The 18,608-nt window shown below is 39.6% G+C and overlaps 2 protein-coding genes across 3 annotated transcripts in view; one reads left to right on the forward strand and one right to left on the reverse strand.

Annotated features, from left to right (window-relative positions):
• The window catches only part of LOC306862229 (dimethylglycine dehydrogenase, mitochondrial-like), a 21,528-nt gene extending 13,316 nt beyond the window's left edge, over positions 1-8,212 (reverse strand). Inside the window, exons 1-6 of one of the 2 annotated variants that reach the window (XM_079404968.1) lie at positions 8,116-8,212; positions 7,804-8,002; positions 6,519-6,690; positions 4,873-4,971; positions 4,569-4,733; positions 3,395-3,599 (exon numbers count right to left, since the gene is read on the reverse strand). In XM_079404968.1, the coding sequence (XP_079261094.1) occupies positions 3,395-3,599; positions 4,569-4,733; positions 4,873-4,971; positions 6,519-6,690; positions 7,804-7,901 (739 nt within the window). In that variant the 5' untranslated portion in view covers positions 7,902-8,002; positions 8,116-8,212. Of the gene's footprint in view, positions 1-3,394; positions 3,600-4,568; positions 4,734-4,872; positions 4,972-6,518; positions 6,691-7,803; positions 8,037-8,115 lie in introns of those variants that run through there. The other variant, XM_079404969.1, reaches the window with a different exon arrangement.
• A 1,220-nt stretch (positions 8,213-9,432) lies between these two features.
• On the forward strand, positions 9,433-16,214 carry LOC306861984 (betaine--homocysteine S-methyltransferase 1-like). Its single transcript, XM_079404544.1, has 8 exons — positions 9,433-9,675; positions 10,004-10,136; positions 12,057-12,169; positions 12,268-12,459; positions 13,361-13,508; positions 13,930-14,112; positions 14,898-15,126; positions 15,749-16,214. The coding sequence occupies exons 1-8, from the start codon at positions 9,523-9,525 to the stop codon at positions 15,927-15,929; spliced, it is 1,332 nt and encodes a 443-aa protein (XP_079260670.1). The 5' UTR covers positions 9,433-9,522; the 3' UTR covers positions 15,930-16,214.
• The last annotated feature ends 2,394 nt before the right edge of the window (positions 16,215-18,608 follow it).

Raw genomic sequence — 18,608 nt, forward strand, 5'->3', positions numbered from 1 at the left:
CCAATGATATTTTCTAACCCCAGCATTAAACATAACCCTCACAGAACATCTTTTTGCATTTTGACATTTTTAATAAAGCATTGTTTAGTGTGTTCATTTGGTCTGTTGAATTACGCTGTCTGTGTGTGTGTGTGTGTGTGTGTGTGTGTGTGTGTGGATCAGAACTAGTTCAGCCAGAGCAACAAACACACAATCACAAACATCTGTAGTGCTGTGAGATGTCATCCAATTGGTCGAGGTGTTTTTTGAGGCACCAATCACGGCTCGCAGTGTGTTTGTGGGTCGGCAGGGTTCAGAGTAACTGTATCCTCCTGCAAGCATTGCGTGAGCTCTGACCTTTGACCTCCTGGTGTGTTCGACCTGTGTGCAGAACCTTTGCACGCACGGATATTGCAAGACATATTAAAGTAGTAACGTTATTGGTTTTTTGTTGTTGTTTTTCGGCCAAATCACGTTTTAGATAGCATGTCAACAACAGCTTAAACATAACTGCATTGACTATGTACAGATAAGTGCAATGTTAATATGTATTATGTTTATTGTTCTTTAATTCAAACATTATAACATGAATTGCAGTGAAACTGTTATACAGTTGAATTTATTTATACCATAGTCCCACAGACTTATACTATTTGTGGCGACATATATCTGCAAATTAATTCTCTGGAGCGGGAGAGAGCGTGGTTTCCCCGGTAACGCTGCACACAAAGCAGAGCTCCGCTCACAAACCCTGCTTTATCAGACATTATATGCAAGATGAAATGAAAATGACATCCCAAATTTTCTGAAAACAGTTGGTTTCCTTCAGAAATACAGTTATTTCTGTTCGCACCGGGTTTTGATTTTGAAACGTGCAGTGCTCAACCAAGCATTCTCCCCACCGCCCAACCATTCTAATTTCTGTAGGCGGGATTTATTTTAATGAGATTCTAATGGGCCAATTTGTCACAAATTCAGGAAAACAACTTTGTAGTCCAAACGAGCCATTCGTTGTAGTTCTTGAAAAGGGATTTTTTTTAAACGAAATATCTCCCTTTGGAGTGGACTTTGAGATTTGTAACTTTGTAGATCTTTATGTGCCCAAACATACACACTACACACTGACTACAATTCAATAAGTGAAAAAGTATAATAGGACCCCTTTAAAAATGCTTCTAATCTCAATGGATCACTGAAAAAACTGAATCAAACACAAGGAGACAAACAAACAGCTCATACTCTCGATTTCTCTGAATACAGCTAAATAGAACTAATAGAATATAATATGAGTAAGTATAACCTACTAGAATAGAATAGAAAAGAGTAGAATAGATTAGAAAAACAGTATAGAATAGAACCTATTGGCATTATATAGAACTGAATAAAATAGAATAAATTTGAATAATACAATAGACTATAAGTGAATAGATAACAGAATAGAATAGAATACTACAGAATAAAACTGAATAGAATAGAGTAGATCCTAATAGAATAGAATAGAATAGAAAAGAGTAGAATAGATTAGAACAACAGTAGAGAACAGAATAGAATAGAACCTATTGGCATTATATAGAACTGAATAAAATTGAATAAATTTGAATAATACAATAGACTATAAGTGAATAGATAACAATAGAATAGAACACTACAGAATTAAACAATAGAATAGATTATATTAAAGAAAAGTATAGAACAGAATAGAATAGAACAGAATAAGTCCTACTAAAATAGAATAGAAAAGAGTAGAATAGATTAGAACAGTAGAGAACAGAATCGAATAGTATAGAATAGAACCGAATAGCATAATATAGAATAGAATAAAATAGTACACAATAGAATAATATAGAATAGACTATACGTGAATAGATAATAGTATAGAATAGAATAGTACAGAATAAAACAGAATAGAAACTAATTTTAATATTACAGAATAGAATAGAATAGAATAGAATAGGATATATCTGAGTCAGTCACTGAAGTTGATGGCCTTGACAGAAATAACTGAAGTCAGAGTTGTTCGGTCAGCTTGGGGGGGGGGGGGGGGTGTTCTGGTGAGAACTGGTTGAGCTGAGGCGTGTGAGAGAGACCTCTGATGATTGGCTGAGAGATGAACTGTTGGCGACGACTGATTGGCTGGTCATGTGAGCGGGGCAGAAGGCCAAAACCCCAAAAGCATTAAACCTAGACCAAAATCAGCTAAACAAACACACACACACTCAGATCTGACTCTGCTTCTTCATTACTCAGTTCAGTCCACAGAAACACTCAGTCAGGTCTCATGTTTAAACAGAATCACACAAACAGAGAAAACAGGAAAAGGAAGCAGAGAAAAGTCTGACTGCATCTGACCTCTGGATCAGCAGCACATGACACACATTAAACGTTCAGCACACTCGTTTCAGAGACACAGGATGAAAACAGCAGCAGAGAGGGATTATGGGACGCAATCAGGTGTGTTTGCTATAGGAGAGGTCAGAGGTCAGCGATCGGCCTTTAGGCCCGTGTGACTGTGCAATGTGTGTCTGCTCATCTTATCAAAGCTGCTTCAGCACAATCCAATAAGAACATCAGCACAAAATATTACAACAAATCCTGCTGAAAGATCTGGCCCATTACGCTTCTGTCAGATTTTGCTGAAACTAGTACAATCTATATATTGAATATGATAAATCACGTTCTTAGTCTTTCCTTCTTGTGACTGGTGGCCCAGAAAGACGATACAAGTGTGTTTTTACATATTGGGGGCATGGTCTGTTAGTTGGGGGTATGATCTAACAAATGTGGGGTGTGTTCTAAGATGTGGGTGTGGTCTATTACAGGGGTTTTCAACCTTTTAGGACATGCACCCCCCCAAGTTTGTCTAATTTCACTCGCGCCCCCCCCCAACATGTGGTCTATCATTTGGGGGTGTGGTATGTCATGTGGGTGCAGTCTAGCGTATGTGGGTGTGGTCTAACAAACAGGTGTGGTCTAACATGTGGGGGTGTGGTCTATCATGTGAGGGAGTGATCTAACATGTGGTATGTGGTTTAACATATAGGGGTTTGGCCTAACAAATGTGGGGTGGGTTCAAAGATGTGGGTGTGGTCTACAATGTGAAGGCATGGTCCAACACGTGGGTGTGGTCTAGCGTGTGAGGGCGTGGCCTAACAAATTAGTGTGGTCTATAATGTGGGGGTGTGGTATGTCATGTGGGTGTGGCCTAACAAACAGGCGTAGTCTATCATGTGGGGGTATGGTATATAATGTGGGTGTGGTCTCATACATGTGGGTGTGGACTAAACATGGGTGTGGTCTATCATGTGGGGGTGTGGTATGTCATGTGGGTGTGGTTTAGTGTATGTAGGTGTGGCCTAACAAACAGGTGGGGTCTGTCATGTGGGGGGGGTGGTCTGTTGTTTGGGTGTGGCCAAACCTGTGGCATTGACGATGCGATTGGCTCGAATGGTTCCGTGTGGTGTCTGGACGTCCCATCTGCCGTCAGCGTGAGGTGTGAGGCCTGTGACTGGAGCAGGATAATAGATCTGAGCGCCGTACATTCGCGCTCCCGCCGCCAGAGCCATCGTCAGAGAATACGGGTCGATGTGACCGTCACCCGGATTATAAAGACCTGCCAACACCTGACACACAGAGACAAGCAGCTTCAGCATCCACACACAGATGTTCTGCTGTCCTCACCGAATTTAACAGATGTATTTTTCAGAATATAAGTCGTTTTTTATCATATGAAACATGCTGTGACTTATATTCCAAAGTAGTGCATGTACTGCAATTAACATCAGTGCAAACATTTGGATTTGTGCCAAATGAGGGATAAACACATGCTTTAAATAAATTTAGGCTTGGCCTTTATAGTAAATGTTGTTTACAACGAATGCCACATAATTTTTTTTTTTTTTTATGCTTATATGAGAGCCTAGAGCACAAAAGCAGTCATGAGTAGCACAAGTATATTTGTTATATTTGTAGAAATAGCCAACAATACATTGTATGGGTCAAAATTATACATTTTTCTTTAATGACAAAAATCATTAGGATATTAAGATCATGTTCCATGAAGATATTTAGTAAATTTCCTACCGTAAATATATCAAAACTTCATTATTGATTAGTAATATGCATTGCTAAGAACTTCATTTGAACAACTTTAAAGGAGATTTTCTCAATATTTAGATTTTTTTGCTCCCTCAGATTCCAGATTTTCTAATAGTTGTATCTCAGACAAATATTGTCCTATCATAACAAACCATACATCAATGGAAAGATTATTTATTCAGCTTTCAGATTAATATAAATCTCAATTTAAAAGAATTGACCCTTATGACTGGTTTTGTGGTCCAGGGTCACATATTTTCATTCCTGTTCTGTTCTGTTCTGTAAACCGTTAAATGTAAAGGATTTGTTGTGGAGTGACAGAAAAATAAAATACATGTTTATGTTTGTAAATGTTGCATCTTAGATACTAATGCTTTTTATTGATGCTTTTCAACAAGAAAAAAAGGGGAAAAGAGAAAAAAGACAAATAAACATCAAAATATCATTAAAATACAGTATATGTCTCGACATCATCCGTCTGAACGTATTCGTACCTTGTCCATGTTGAGCAGAGGGAAGAGCTGCTGGATCTTCTCGGGGCCGATGAGGAACTGTGGCGTCGGGTGCCAGTGTGTCCTGGTCATCTGATATTTGAGCTCATCGACTCGGACCGGAGTGGACGCCAGTCTGATGCTGCCGGGCTGATGGAAGCCCACGGCCTGCGACACAATCACACCACAATCACACATTCAATACAGCCTCTCAGAGCTGCAGCAGTTCATTACAGCAAAATCCTGAGCAACTCACCTGCAATGAATCTCTCTAGCACTAGTAAACATGTTTATTGATGTGTCTCACCTGTCCCGTCTCGGCCTCGAGCTGCTCGAAGAGTTTGATGCTGTAATAATGAATCTTCTTCACATTAATGCCTGGATGATAGTATGTGGTGAGTCCTGCCTGTGGATGAAAACAGCATCAGCATCACGTCGTTCAGACTCGAGTACAATCTGTTTAACCTGAAATACTCCAGTGAGACTTCAAAACAAGTCATTTTCACTGTCAGCTGTCATGCTTTTTACATTTACATTCATGCATTTGGCAGGCGCTTTTATCTGAAGTGACTTAACATTCATTCAAGCTGTACAATTTATCAGTTCATGCATTCACTGAGAATCAAACCCATGACTTTGGCGTTGCAAGCGCCATGATCTACTAACTAAGCTACTGGAAGGTTTTTAATTTCTTACAGCAGAAAACCATGGACAGACCAGACGTCATACTGGTTAATTACTAACAGTGGCTTAAAGGTTTGGTCAGACGAGGATCTGGACAGTTTGAGAGGAGCTGATGGAGTATAGAAATCAAACACTTAATATGAGTTTGTTTATTCTAGAACACACAGAAGTCTTCAGGCTGATCCAGTTCTAGATATACAGTTCTAATCTCATTTCAACAAATTAATCTCCATTTTTGAAACCACATTCTATTGCTGACTGGCCAGAAAATACTTTTATTTTTAAAGTTTTGCTCAGAAGACCTCAGATGATGCCAACCCTCAAGACAACATACAAAACTACCAAACTTTGCTATGAGTTTGATTGCAACATATAATCATTGCTGTTAATAGTGTTCACCGTCTGTTTGATTACGTCATTAACTGACTGCTTGAGTTTTACTGTACATTTCTGCCATATGTACATCAACTTAACATAGTCACCACTGATAAGCTATTACTAAATATTAAGAGTTCTTTTGCAAAAACAGATAACTCCATTTTTAACAATTCTCAAAAATATTTTTTTTTCATTGTGCATTCAATTAATCTCAATCAAACTGCAGTTGTTGTTTTTTGACTAGGTTAAAAAATAACTAAAAAAAACAGCTAACTAACATAATGAAACAATAAAAACATGATAACATAATAAAAATGATTTTTGAAAATGTAAAAAATGGAGTTATCTGTATTTGCAAAAAAAAATAAAAAATCTTCATATAATGTAGAAACTTTAATTTCCTGTAAAGCTGCTGTGCAACGATTTGCATTGTGAAGAGCGCTATACAAATAAACTTGAATTGAGTTGAATTGAATTCAAGCAGATGGAGCAGCAGCACTTGGACGACTGAACTGATCTGAATAATGACATTATTGTCTTTATAGAGCTGCTTTACAGCTGACTTTGTCTCATATTTTATCACATCACGGATTCTGTAATTTTCCTGTTTATCTTTGAAACAATCAGTATTGTATAAAGCATTATAGACAGAAAGCAGCTGCTTGAGTGTTTATCAAGATGACTTCTGAGTGAACCCACATCTGTTACAGTTACATCAAACTCCTTAAGAAAAAATAAATAAAAAAAGAAACCCCAGAGTAACTACTGAACGGCTTTCATCACTGAGGGGGTTCCTAACTTATGGGGTTTGTTGCAGCCAGGAGTGTTTTCTAAAATACTACTCCACATCTAGATTCCTGATGACCTCTGACCCCTGACCCGTGTGCGTACCGCATGCCATGTGGATCCAGCCGTCAGCTCAGACTTTTCCAGCAGCACCACGTCCTTCTGTCCGGCTTTGGCCAGATGATACGCCAGACTGACCCCGACACACCCGCCGCCGATGACCACCGTCTCGGCCGAGTCCTTCAGACGCTTCCCCAGAACCCCGGCTGATCCGTCCCTGAGAAGCAGATCAACACCATCAGACACACAGCGTCACAGATCACCAGAATATGATCAGATATGCTCAATCACACATTTCTTTTGATTATTGAAGTATTGCTCCCACTTTATATTAAGTGTCCCTAATACCTGTGTACTTACATAGTAACTAGATGTGCACATAGTATGTAACCACAGAGTAAGTACACATTGGTACATAGTATCCACAGCTATAATATTTCTGTAACTACACACATGTAACAACCCTCAGAATGGTATGTGTAAGTACAAATGTGTAACAGGACATTGGTAACAACACTTTTTCATTTTCACTTCAGTAAGTACTGGTGTAACAGGACTCACAGTTTGATCAGGGGGTGGAGACGGGTGGGTTTAGGGATATGTAAAGTGAGAGGAGTTGGATCTGGAGATGGTGCACCACAGTAATACCAGTGTACTTACATGATAACTCCTCAGGAAGTGTCCACTTAATATAAAGTGTAACATTCTGGACACCAACCACAATTTATATGTAAAGCCTAACTTACTGGCCGCTGCTGTGTAACATCAGAGTAATTACTTAATATAAAGTGTAACACTTTCTTTACCAAAAAGTGTTGTTACCAATGTCCTGTTACGCTTCTGTACTAACACAAACCATTCTGAGGGTTGTTACATGTGTGTAGTTACTCAAACATTAGAGATGTAGATACTACCCAGACAGCAACATAGTTTTGGCCCAGATCTGGCCTGTGTGAAATCCATGCGGGCCAGATGTGGGCCGGATCTGGGCCGACACTGCTTGCTGTCTGGGTAATATACTGTGGGTACATACTACATCACATCTAGTTACTATGTAAGTACACAGGTGTTAGGGACACAATATAAAGTGGGACCATAGTATTAAACCCATTAGGCTGAATTTTCCTATGCATTCCCATAATGTTTGCAAGATCTGTCAGATATATCTCATATTTTCTCAGCTTTGAATCAGAATCAGCTTTATTTATTTAGTTTTATTTATTTATTTAATTTATTAGCTCAGTCTCAGATATTTCTCAGATACATCTCATAATTGTCAGGTCTATCAGATATCATTCATATTTTCTCAGCTCTGTCTCAGATCTCTCACCCGTCATCTGTTGCGAAGCTCCGAGCAGAAACGCGCAGTGTTTTTCTCCTGAAGTCTCGCCTCACAAGAGCGTTAAACGCGTTTAAGATCCGCGACATCGCAGGTTTCTTGAGGATCGTCTCGAGTTCGGCTCGAAGCTTTCAAACACGCACGAGCAGCGCGCCCCCGCTCGCCTCAAGCACGCGCAGAGTTTAACAGTCTGTGAGGAAATTACGATTCATTATCATTAACAATTAAACACAGTCTACATGAGAAAACACTGAACACAGAGACTAAAACAGAATGATTCAGTGCGCATAAACAAAACATTACATTGCAATACTTTTTTCCTGCTCAGTATCTGTTATCCCTGCATAAACACTCAGTGAATGAATAATCTGCAGCACAAACAAATACTGCAGTGACCCTGTGTCTGTGTGTGTGTGTGTGTGTGTGTGTGTGTGTGTGTGTGTGAGTGTGTGAGCTCGAACACACAGTGATAATCAGCTCAGACACGATCGATGATCAATAACTCGTCTAGAATCAGCATCTGCAGCAGCAGCTTCTCCATTCAACAACAAACGCTCTCAGATCTTTGACTGAGGTTTTGGCAAGGTTTCCCCAAACTTATGAACAGTAATTCTTCCAGTGAAGTTTCTTCATGTTTGCAAAGTTTGTCTGAAACATTTAAGTTCGTCTGATATTTTTAAATGTTGCCGTTTTGTTTCAGAATGTTCTGATGTATTGTTATTTTATTACTGATACTTTTTAACGTGTAGAGAACATTCAAAAGTAACATTCCGATAATGTTTAAAAAAACGATGAAAATCGAATGTTCCCTTAGAATTCACATAACCAAGAAAAAACATAAAAACATTCAGAGAACATCAAAAAGAACATTTTCCAAACTTAACTGAAGTATTATAAAAACACTAACGTTCTGGCAAGATTTACTCAACTTTATGAACAAATGTTCTTTCATAAAGTTCTCAGAGTTGCACAAAAATGTTATTTGCACATTATTAATGGAACTTTTCCTCACATATTTTAGTGCAGGGGTGTCCAGATAACTCGATGCTATAGAGTTGATCTCCAGAGTCTCATCACAGCTGTCTGGAAGATTCTAGAACAGGAAGATCTTGATTCGAGTGTTTTATTAGACTTGGAGCTAAACCTCATTTTCTTTTTTAAATGTTATTATTTGTTTCCAAACGTTCAGAGAATATTCAAAAGTAAACTTCTCGTAATGTTTGCAAAATTATAAAATAGAATGTTCCTTTTACCTTTAACCAGAAAAAACGTTTTCAAAATGTTTGAAAAACTAGAATATTAATAATGTTTTCATAATAACTTAATGGGAACGTTAGCAATAAGGACATTTTTATGCACGCCTATATAACGGTTTGCATTTGTTGTTTGAATAGAATTACTGGTACAATATGTTGCTTTAAAATCTAGTAGAATATGACTTCAAACACAAACGTATTGATTTCTCTGGTGTTTGTCTGCTGAATGTGTCGCAAGACATCAGACGCGTTATCGAGCATCTCTCTGATCATAGATCAGCTGAAACACAAACATTAACCAGCAACACTGTGAACTAGTTTAGGATCCAGGGGGCCGTTCTCTCTCACACACACACACACACACACACACACACACACACACACACACACACACACACTCTCTCACACACACACACACACACACACACACACACACACACACACACACACACTCATGTACACTCTCTCACACACACACACCCCTCCAGCGGTGCTTTATAAGCGCTCTTCTCATGAGGATCTCTCTCCAGTCTCTCTCAGCTCTCCTGAAGATCTCCAGCTGTTTCTGAATCTCCTGATAAACATGGCACCAGTCGGGTCGAAGAGGGTGAGTTTTTGATTTAGACACTTTTAGCGATTCTTCAGTCCAGTTTTTAAGCGCGTTGTTTTTATATTAAGAGCGCAAACGCGTCGCGACGCATGAGATCCTGCTGCAGGTTTATATTTATTCCAGCTATTAATATATCAGCTGTCTCACACACATGAACAGACACACTCAAACTTGTGTTAAAGTGTGTGTTAATGCGGAATAAAACGCGCCTGGAGAGCGCACTCGCACCCTGATCCACACGGTTACGCGCGCCCTTATGCGGTGAATGTGTGTGTTTTGGCCTGATATCGTGCAGTGCTGAGAGAGTGTGTGTGTGTGTGCTCAGGGTGTTCTGGAGCGCTTGGACGCGGGTGAGGTGGTGATTGGAGACGGAGGCTTCGTGTTCGCGCTGGAGAAGCGAGGATATGTGAAGGCCGGACCCTGGACTCCAGAGGCCGCTGCTGAGCACCCAGAGGCCGGTGAGACTCGCCGTAAATAAACGGGTCCCAGATAACAGTCTAGAGAAGTTCTTTCAAAGTTATGGACAAAATCTCTTCCAGTAACGTTAATAGAACGTTCATCAGGACTGTATTCACAAATCATCTTCAGGCTAAAAGCAGCTCATAACTCTTTAAATCAATGGGCATGTCAGTCCGAAATGTAGGATTTTGTTCTAAGAGTGTTTCACAAGTGTTTTTGTGCTAAAACTAGCTCCTAAATCTGTGAAACGTTAGGAGTCCTATCCTGGCTTCTGCCTCGAAACAAACATTTTAGAAACATTTGACGATAATGAGCTTTTGAAAAGATATCGCCTTCTGTTTTAAAGGGTATTCCAACTATAAATGTTCCTTTGATGACATGCTTGTTTTCATTAATCAGTTAGATGGACAGGTAACAAGTATCAGCTGTTCTTGCATGTCAGATTCCTCTGTTAATTAAAAGGATGTTTAAATGCATATTCACTAATTATGAGAAGCACAAGAGGCTGACAATTAGCTGAAAATAGACTTGTTTAATTAGTGACACTTTAAAATCTTTATTTAAATGTGGCAACATTTTTATTTTTAAACCTTTATTTGAATATGGCAACATAATATTGGGCTCTACAATATTTCTAAATGCTCAAGCTCTTTAAAACAGAAATGATTCGATTGGCTGTCAATGTTTTTATCATTCATCATTTCTTGTGCTGTTCTGGTTATAGTTGTGGTGTGCTCTCTGCTATTCTCTGAGATTTAGGATGTACTCACACTAGGGGATCTGATCCATGCTTGAGCACGATTGACCCTCAAAGACCAGTTCATTTCACAAGTGTGTCTGCTCTGTACCGTGTCCAGTGCGGGTCGTTTAACCAGAACCTGCTTGAAGAGGTGTCTCTGGTGCGGTACACATGTAGTGTGATCACTCACCGCGCCGGGGCATGGAACAGTTAATCTACTATTTTTGTATGTGCTATTGTTATCATTATGAGAGCAAAAATCTTTATAACTACTTGGACATCACACTTTTCAGGTATTTTAATTTCAAGTACATTTAGATTTAGAATGGGTCTGGTTCTCATCTTACTGATGAACAGGTAACCAAAAAATAAACACACACACAAACACTAACAAGACTGACTAGTGCTAATGTTGCCTGCTGGGACAGGTGCGCTTTTTTCACACAAAAGCAAGACCACCTTGTTTTAATGTTAAAGTCATGCACATATTGTAGTTGTGCAATAACCATTTCAAGCATGTTGTATAGTTTATACACAGCAAAACAGCATGCATTTAACTGAAAATCCAGAATCATCAACAAGCTAACTGTAAAGATAGCACTGTGAATGATGATATAGTTGTCAACAAATGGGATGCTACATTTGACTTAAAATTAAATATCTTAAATATCAAAAATGTAATAAGATTTTCCCAGGAAACCTGGCATCTCTTTCCAACAGCAAAGCACTTGAATGCGACATGCTTGTAATCAGAACTTCTGAAATTGGAAATAGGACATTTTGATAGCACACATTAGTATTAGTATACACACACGCAGTATTATTACAGGAATCCAGAAAATGTCATTACCGTCATACAGCTGCAGCTCACATGCATGAAAGTGGCATGTCTGAACTAGTTGAATTCAGCATCTAATAAAGAAATTGATTGGCAAGTATTTTATGTATTTTGAAAATACAAAAATACTAAGATTAAATGTATTTAAATACAAAATAGTATTTTAAATGCATGTATTTGAAATCCTGCCCATGAGTATTGCTGGTTTGTACTTGAATGCTTCAGAACGGTTAGATTCTTGGTTCTTCCTCGTAAAGGTCTCCTGGAGTGTTTCTTCAGCTCTCTAGCTGTATTTGGAGCAAGTGTCTGTGTTTGAGCGCCGCATGTGTTTGTCTCCGTCAGTGCGACAGCTGCACAGGGAATTCCTGCGGGCCGGGTCAAATGTCATGCAGACCTTCACTTTCTACGCCAGCGACGACAAACTGGAGAACAGAGGGAACAAACTGACTTTCACTGTGAGTCGCTCGCATCGGTCACACAGAGCCAATCATCATGAGCGGCGTTCAGAGGTTAAACTCAAAGACTGATGGAGATGTTTGCTGACCGTCCGCAGGGTCAGCAGATCAACGAGGCCGCCTGCGATCTGGCCAGAGAAGTAGCCAATGAGGGCGATGGTCTGGTGGCGGGCGGAGTCTCGCAGACACCCTCCTACCTCAGCTGCAAGAGCGAAGATGAGGTCAAGAAGATCTTCAAGAAGCAGCTCGATGTCTTCATCAAGAAGAACGTGGACTTCCTGATCGCCGAGGTGAGAACCTGTGACATCTCCATAAACTCCAGCAGTTCTCACTGAGCTCAGGACTGTATTCATAAAACATCTTCAGGCTAAAAGTAGCTCATAACTCGCCGATTTAGGAGAAAATATTTAAAATAATGAGCGTGTCAGTCCTAAATGTTTGTTCTAAGAGTGAAGTGTTTTAGTGCTAAAACTAGCTCCTAAATCTGTGAAAGGTTAGGAGCAGTGAAGAGGAGTCCTAAGTCACTAGGATCAAGTCACAAACTATCCTAAAATAGCTGTTGCCGGGAACCTGCCTCTGAACGTAAACATTTTACAAACATTTGACGATAATGAGCTTTTAAAAAGGTATCGCCTTTGGTTTTAAAGGTTATCCCAACTCCAAAAGTTTTCATTCACCTGTTTGGCGAGAAGTAACAGATGTTCTTGAGTCCAGTTTGGTTTTCTGTTTGCATGTCTTACTATCAGCCGTGATTATTCTACTCTGTTAATGAAAAGGTTGTTTATATGCATATTCACAATGTTTATGAGAAGCACACATGTAAGAGGCTGACAATTAGCTGAACATGATTAGTGACACTTAGCCTGCATTTTAAAATCTTTATTTGAATGTGGCAATTAACATTTTAATTTTTGAACCTTTATTTGAATATGGCAATATAATATTGCACTCTACAATATTGCTGACATCATCCATAGCAACAAGGTAAACCCCGCCCCCTTTCTCTGAGCTGAAGACTGCTCTCTGTTCCTCAGCACAAGTTTGCCTCAGCAGCTTTGTGAACAGGTTTTAAGAGAAAACTCTTAGCTAAAAACATTTACTGCTATTTAGGAGAACACTTAGTGGTAAGATCAAATCTTCTGTGGTTATTGATTGATTGATTGATTGATTGATTGATTGATCGGTCTGCAGTACTTCGAGCACGTGGAGGAGGCTGAATGGGCCGTCCAGGTTCTGAAGGCAACAGGAAAGCCTGTAGCAGCCACTTTGTGTATTGGACCTGAAGGAGACATGCATGGAGTGACACCTGGAGAGTGTGCGGTCAGACTGGTCAAAGCAGGTGTGTCTCACACACACACACACACACACACACAAGATTCTGTGTGTGAATTTCATGCATGCTGACTGTTTATCTACCAGTCAAACATCTAGTTAGTCCTTGTATTTTTTTGGTTGCTGTTGAAAATAATGCTTTTATACAATCTTGTCAACAGTTTGCAGTAATTTAATGCTTTCCATAACATTTCATACTTTTTTTGTTGTATGCCCTTTTTTCTTTTTTCAAATTGTGCATCATTTGAAACCCCTGTCGTGTTTTGAGTTAAATAAGTGCATCGTCCAGCCCATGCTGTGTACAGTAGTGCATTAGTGTGTGCTTTGAGACACACCTCCAGACTTTGCAGCATCACATGCACTCAGCGGCGGAGGATAGAGTCCTGCTGGATCTCATGATGCTCTGATGTTCTGTGTTTGTGCTCCAGGCGCTGATATCGTGGGTGTGAACTGTCACTTTGACCCCGTGACCTGTGTGAAGACCGTGGCCATGATGAAGGCCGGCGTCGAGAAAGCTGGTCTGAAGGCGCATTATATGACGCAGCCGCTGGCGTTTCACACACCAGACTGCAGCTGCCAGGGATTCATCGACCTGCCAGAGTTCCCCTTCGGTACACACACACACACTATCTCTCTCTCTCTCTCACACACACACACACACACACACTATCTCTCTCTCTCTCTCTCACACACACACACACACACACACACAGAGGAACATTCCATTCTATCATTCTGAAAACATTATGAGAATGTTCTGTTGTTATTACTGAAGAATGCTACTGAACACAGTTCTGTTAATGTACATATAACATCATAAGGACCTTCTGAGAACATTATATTTAAGAGAAATTGTATCAAATATTAATAATGTTAAAAGAACATTCCATAAATAGAATAAGATGTCAAACGCACTATTGTATTTATAATAAATTAAGCTTGTTTTATAATTATAAATGACCCTGGAGCACAAAAGCAGTCATAAGTAGCACAGGCCAACAAAACATTGGGTCAAAATTATCCATTTTTCTTTTATGCCAAAAATCATTAGGATATTAATTAAAGATCATGTTCCATGAACATATTTTGTAAATCTCCTACCATAAATATATCAAAACTTAATTTCTGATTAGTAATATGCATTGATAAGAACTTCATTTGAACAACTTTAAAGGTGATTTTCTCAATATTTACATTTTTTAGCAAATTCCAGATTTTTAAATATTGTTCTATCCTAACAAACCATACATCAATGGAAAGATTATTTATTCAGGCCTCAGATGATGCACTATGTATGCAATTTAAAAAAACTGACCCTTATGACTGGTTTGTGATTTAATCCTGATCAAATGTGCTCGTGTGTGAAGGAGAAGCTGATGTTTGTGGTGTTCTTCAGCTCTGGAGCCGCGGATCCTCACGCGCTGGGAGATGCAGCATTATGCCAGAGAGGCCTATAAGGCGGGAATCCGTTACATCGGCGGCTGCTGCGGGTTTGAGCCGTACCACATCCGTGCCGTGGCCGAGGAGCTGGCAACCGAGAGAGGATTCCTGCCCGAAGCCTCTCAGAAACACGGCCTGTGGGGCAGCAGCCTGGAGATGCACACCAAACCCTGGGTCCGAGCCAGGTGAGAGAGTGAGAGTGAGAAGAGAGAGAGAAGAGAGAGAGAGAGAGAGAGAGAGAGGACGAGAGAGAGAGAGAGAGAGAAGAGAGAGAGAGAGAGAGAGAGAGAGAGAGAGAGGACGAGAGAGTGAGAGTGAGAGTGAGAGTGAGAGAGATAGAGAGTGAGAGAGTGAGAGTGAGAAGAGAGAGAGAGAGAGAGAGAGAGTGAGAAGAGAGAGTGAGTGAGAGAGAGAGAGAGAGAGAGTGAGAGAGTGAGAGTGAGAAGAGAGAGAGAGAGAGAGAGAGAGTGAGAAGAGAGAGTGAGTGAGAGAGGAGAGAGAGAGTGAGAAAGAGAGACTTGTATACTATACTGTATACTATAATCATAATTCCTTTTCTTCCTCTCAATAAATTCTAGAAAATTTTCCTTGACATTTCTAGGGTCACAAAATTAATCATGTTTAATTAATTTAAAATATCATCATTCTGAGTTTTAATATAAAAACTGTTTGAAAACAAGCAGCTATGTCATAATTATAGCAGAAATATCATGAACACCTTCCTTTAAATATTGTTCTGGAAAACGCTTGTCTCCTCACTCTGAGCACTAGTACTAGTGAGGACTGACTGTGGATTGTGTGGTTTAGGGCCCGCCGTGATTACTGGGAGCGGCTGAAGCCGGCGTCCGGTCGCCCGCTGTGTCCATCCATGTCCACTCCTGATGGCTGGGGGGTCACCAGAGGTCACGCCGAGCTCATGCAGCAGAGAGACGCCACGACCGCGGAGCAGCTGCGCCCGCTCTTCCAGAAAGCTGATGCTAAACACTGAGGATCTGCTTCAGCAGACACAAGAGAGACACACACATCTGTCTACCTCTTTCCTTCCTTATTCCTCGTTTACAAACGCTGATATCATGAATAGCATAGTTTACTTCAGCAGGGCCAGAAGATCTTTAGAAACCAAATCAGAGTGTAATTGTGTCTTTAGAGGCGACCGATGACATTCTGCCTTCGACTGTTGCTGCTCTTTCTGAGCCGGAGCTTCATTCCAGATGTTCAGAACACTCCAGTCTGATTCCTGATGCTCAATAAAACTCATCATGATCTCAATCGCTCTCTTTGTCCTGGAGTTATTTCATACATGAATGATTCTCATAACCGTATGTTCAATGATTGAAATCCCAGAGCTAGAAAGAGGTTTATTAAGAGGTTAAGTATGTTTTCACACATAAGGACAGAAGAAGCTTTCAGTGCACAAAAACAGCAGTAGCACACTGGAAATATAAACTGAATCAGCTATTGGTGTATACACACACACACTCTCAAATGCACACACACACACACACACACACACACACACACACACATGTACACTCTCTCTCACACACACACACACACACACACACACTCACACACACACACTCTCAAATGCACACACACACACACACACACAAGTACACTCTCTCTCACACACACACACACACACTCACACACACTCTCAAATGCACACACACACACACAAGTACACTCTCTCACACACACACACACACACACACACACACACTCACACACACACACACACACTCTCAAATGCACACACACACACACACAAGTACACTCTCTCTCACACACACACACACACACACACACACTCACACACACACACACACTCTTAAATGCACACACACACTCACACACACTCTCTCTCTCTCACACACACACACACACACACACACTCATGTACACTCTCTCTCACACACACACACACTCACACACACACTCTTAAATGAACACACACACTCACACACACACACACACACACACACTCTCTCACGCACACACACACACACACACTCACACACACACTCTTAAATGCACACACACACTCACACACACACACACTCACACACACTCTCTCACGCACACTCTCTCACACACACACACACACTCACACACACTCTCTCACGCACACTCTCTCACACGCACACACACACACACACACACTCTTAAATGCACACACACACTCACACACTCACACACACACACACACTCTTAAATGCACACACACACTCACACACACACACACACACACACACACTCACACATTGCTTTGTTTCTCTTTTGAAGTCGCTGTGGATAAAAGCATCTGCTAAATGCATAAATGTAAATGTCAGTGAAATGTTATTTCTGAATCTCTGAACATTAAAAAAATAATAATGTTAAGAGATGACCAAGAAAAAAACATAGCTAATAAAAACAGTTTTTTTCTTGTTTATACGAAAATTGAGGGAACATTCCATTTTATAATTGTGCAGACATTATGGAAATGTTACTTTTTAATGTTCTCTGAAAATGAGATGAGCATTCAAATAACATGTTTCAGGAAAAACATTCCATGCGAGATGCATAAGACCGGAAAACTTTGAGCTTCTGAAAGTTCTATGAACATTACTGGAAAACCTTTGCTCATAACGTTTAGAGAACATTAGCTAAAGTTCTCAGAACGCTTGCATCATGAATGTAAAAGTGTAGCTCATAACTCATGAATAGAGCATTAATAACAATATGAGATCAGTTTAATATAATATGAGCAGAGCTGGGCAGTAACTCATTATAATCTGGATTACATAATCAGATTCCCAAAAAACAAGTACTTGTAATTAGATTATAGTTACTTTTTTATAGATTTCATGATTACATATTTACACAGTAGCAATAAATTATTCATAATTACTTGATTCTCCCTAATTCCTCTTTTTCTTCTTTTAAATGTTCCTCTCTAAAATATGGCACTGCTAACAAACACTCAGAAAGTCTTCAGTTTTGTGGATATTCACACAGAAATCAGTCATTATTCAGGTGCTACACGGTATTGGCTGCTGATTTACAGAAATCATTTCAGGTTTAAGAGGTGTCTCAACACTGCATCAACTACTGATGAACATGCATTTGGATTTCAGTTATCACTCAGTTATTGTATCAGTTATTACTCTGGAAGGCGTTTGTCTTCAAAACACATAAAAAAACACAAATTCACCAACTTTTTGTCATCTGACCTTCTTCCTAATATATTTTTATTTGAAGTACCGTTGAGATTTTAAAATAAATATTTTAATAATGATCGTATCATATGACATGCAGGTAAACAAATAAAATATTTCAGTAAGTGTTTTATTTTGATTCATTTTAAAATAATTTGTTTCAATTTAAACATTTTTATGATTTAATTAATTGTAAGCTTTCCATTAAACTCATAGCCCCTGCAGTTCAGTTCCTTCACAAACCCAATTGGGAAAAAAATATAATTGTTGTTATAAACTGTATATATTTTCTTACTCTTTGTATTTTTATATCAATATGGTACAAGATTATCCTGTTTAAATCAATGTGAAAAACGAGATAGGTCCAAAGTAATCTCAAAGTAGACTGATTATATATTATCTACCCAACTCTGGTAGGCAGCTAAAAGTTAATAATTGCAAAAGCGTAAGCTGTAATAACTATCTAG

This window comes from Barbus barbus, assembly GCF_936440315.1.
Source record: "Barbus barbus genome assembly, chromosome: 43".
NCBI lineage: Eukaryota > Metazoa > Chordata > Actinopteri > Cypriniformes > Cyprinidae > Barbus > Barbus barbus.

Excerpts from the sequence above, each read along its gene's own strand:
- LOC306861984 (XM_079404544.1), top strand. The coding sequence starts at position 9,523 with ATGTACACTCTCTCACACACACACACCCCTCCAGCGGTGCTTTATAAG. Across the intron at positions 12,170-12,267 it reads GGAACAAACTGACTTTCACT|GGTCAGCAGATCAACGAGGC; the intron begins GTGAGTCGCTCG and ends GACCGTCCGCAG. Across the intron at positions 14,113-14,897 it reads CCTGCCAGAGTTCCCCTTCG|CTCTGGAGCCGCGGATCCTC; the intron begins GTACACACACAC and ends GGTGTTCTTCAG.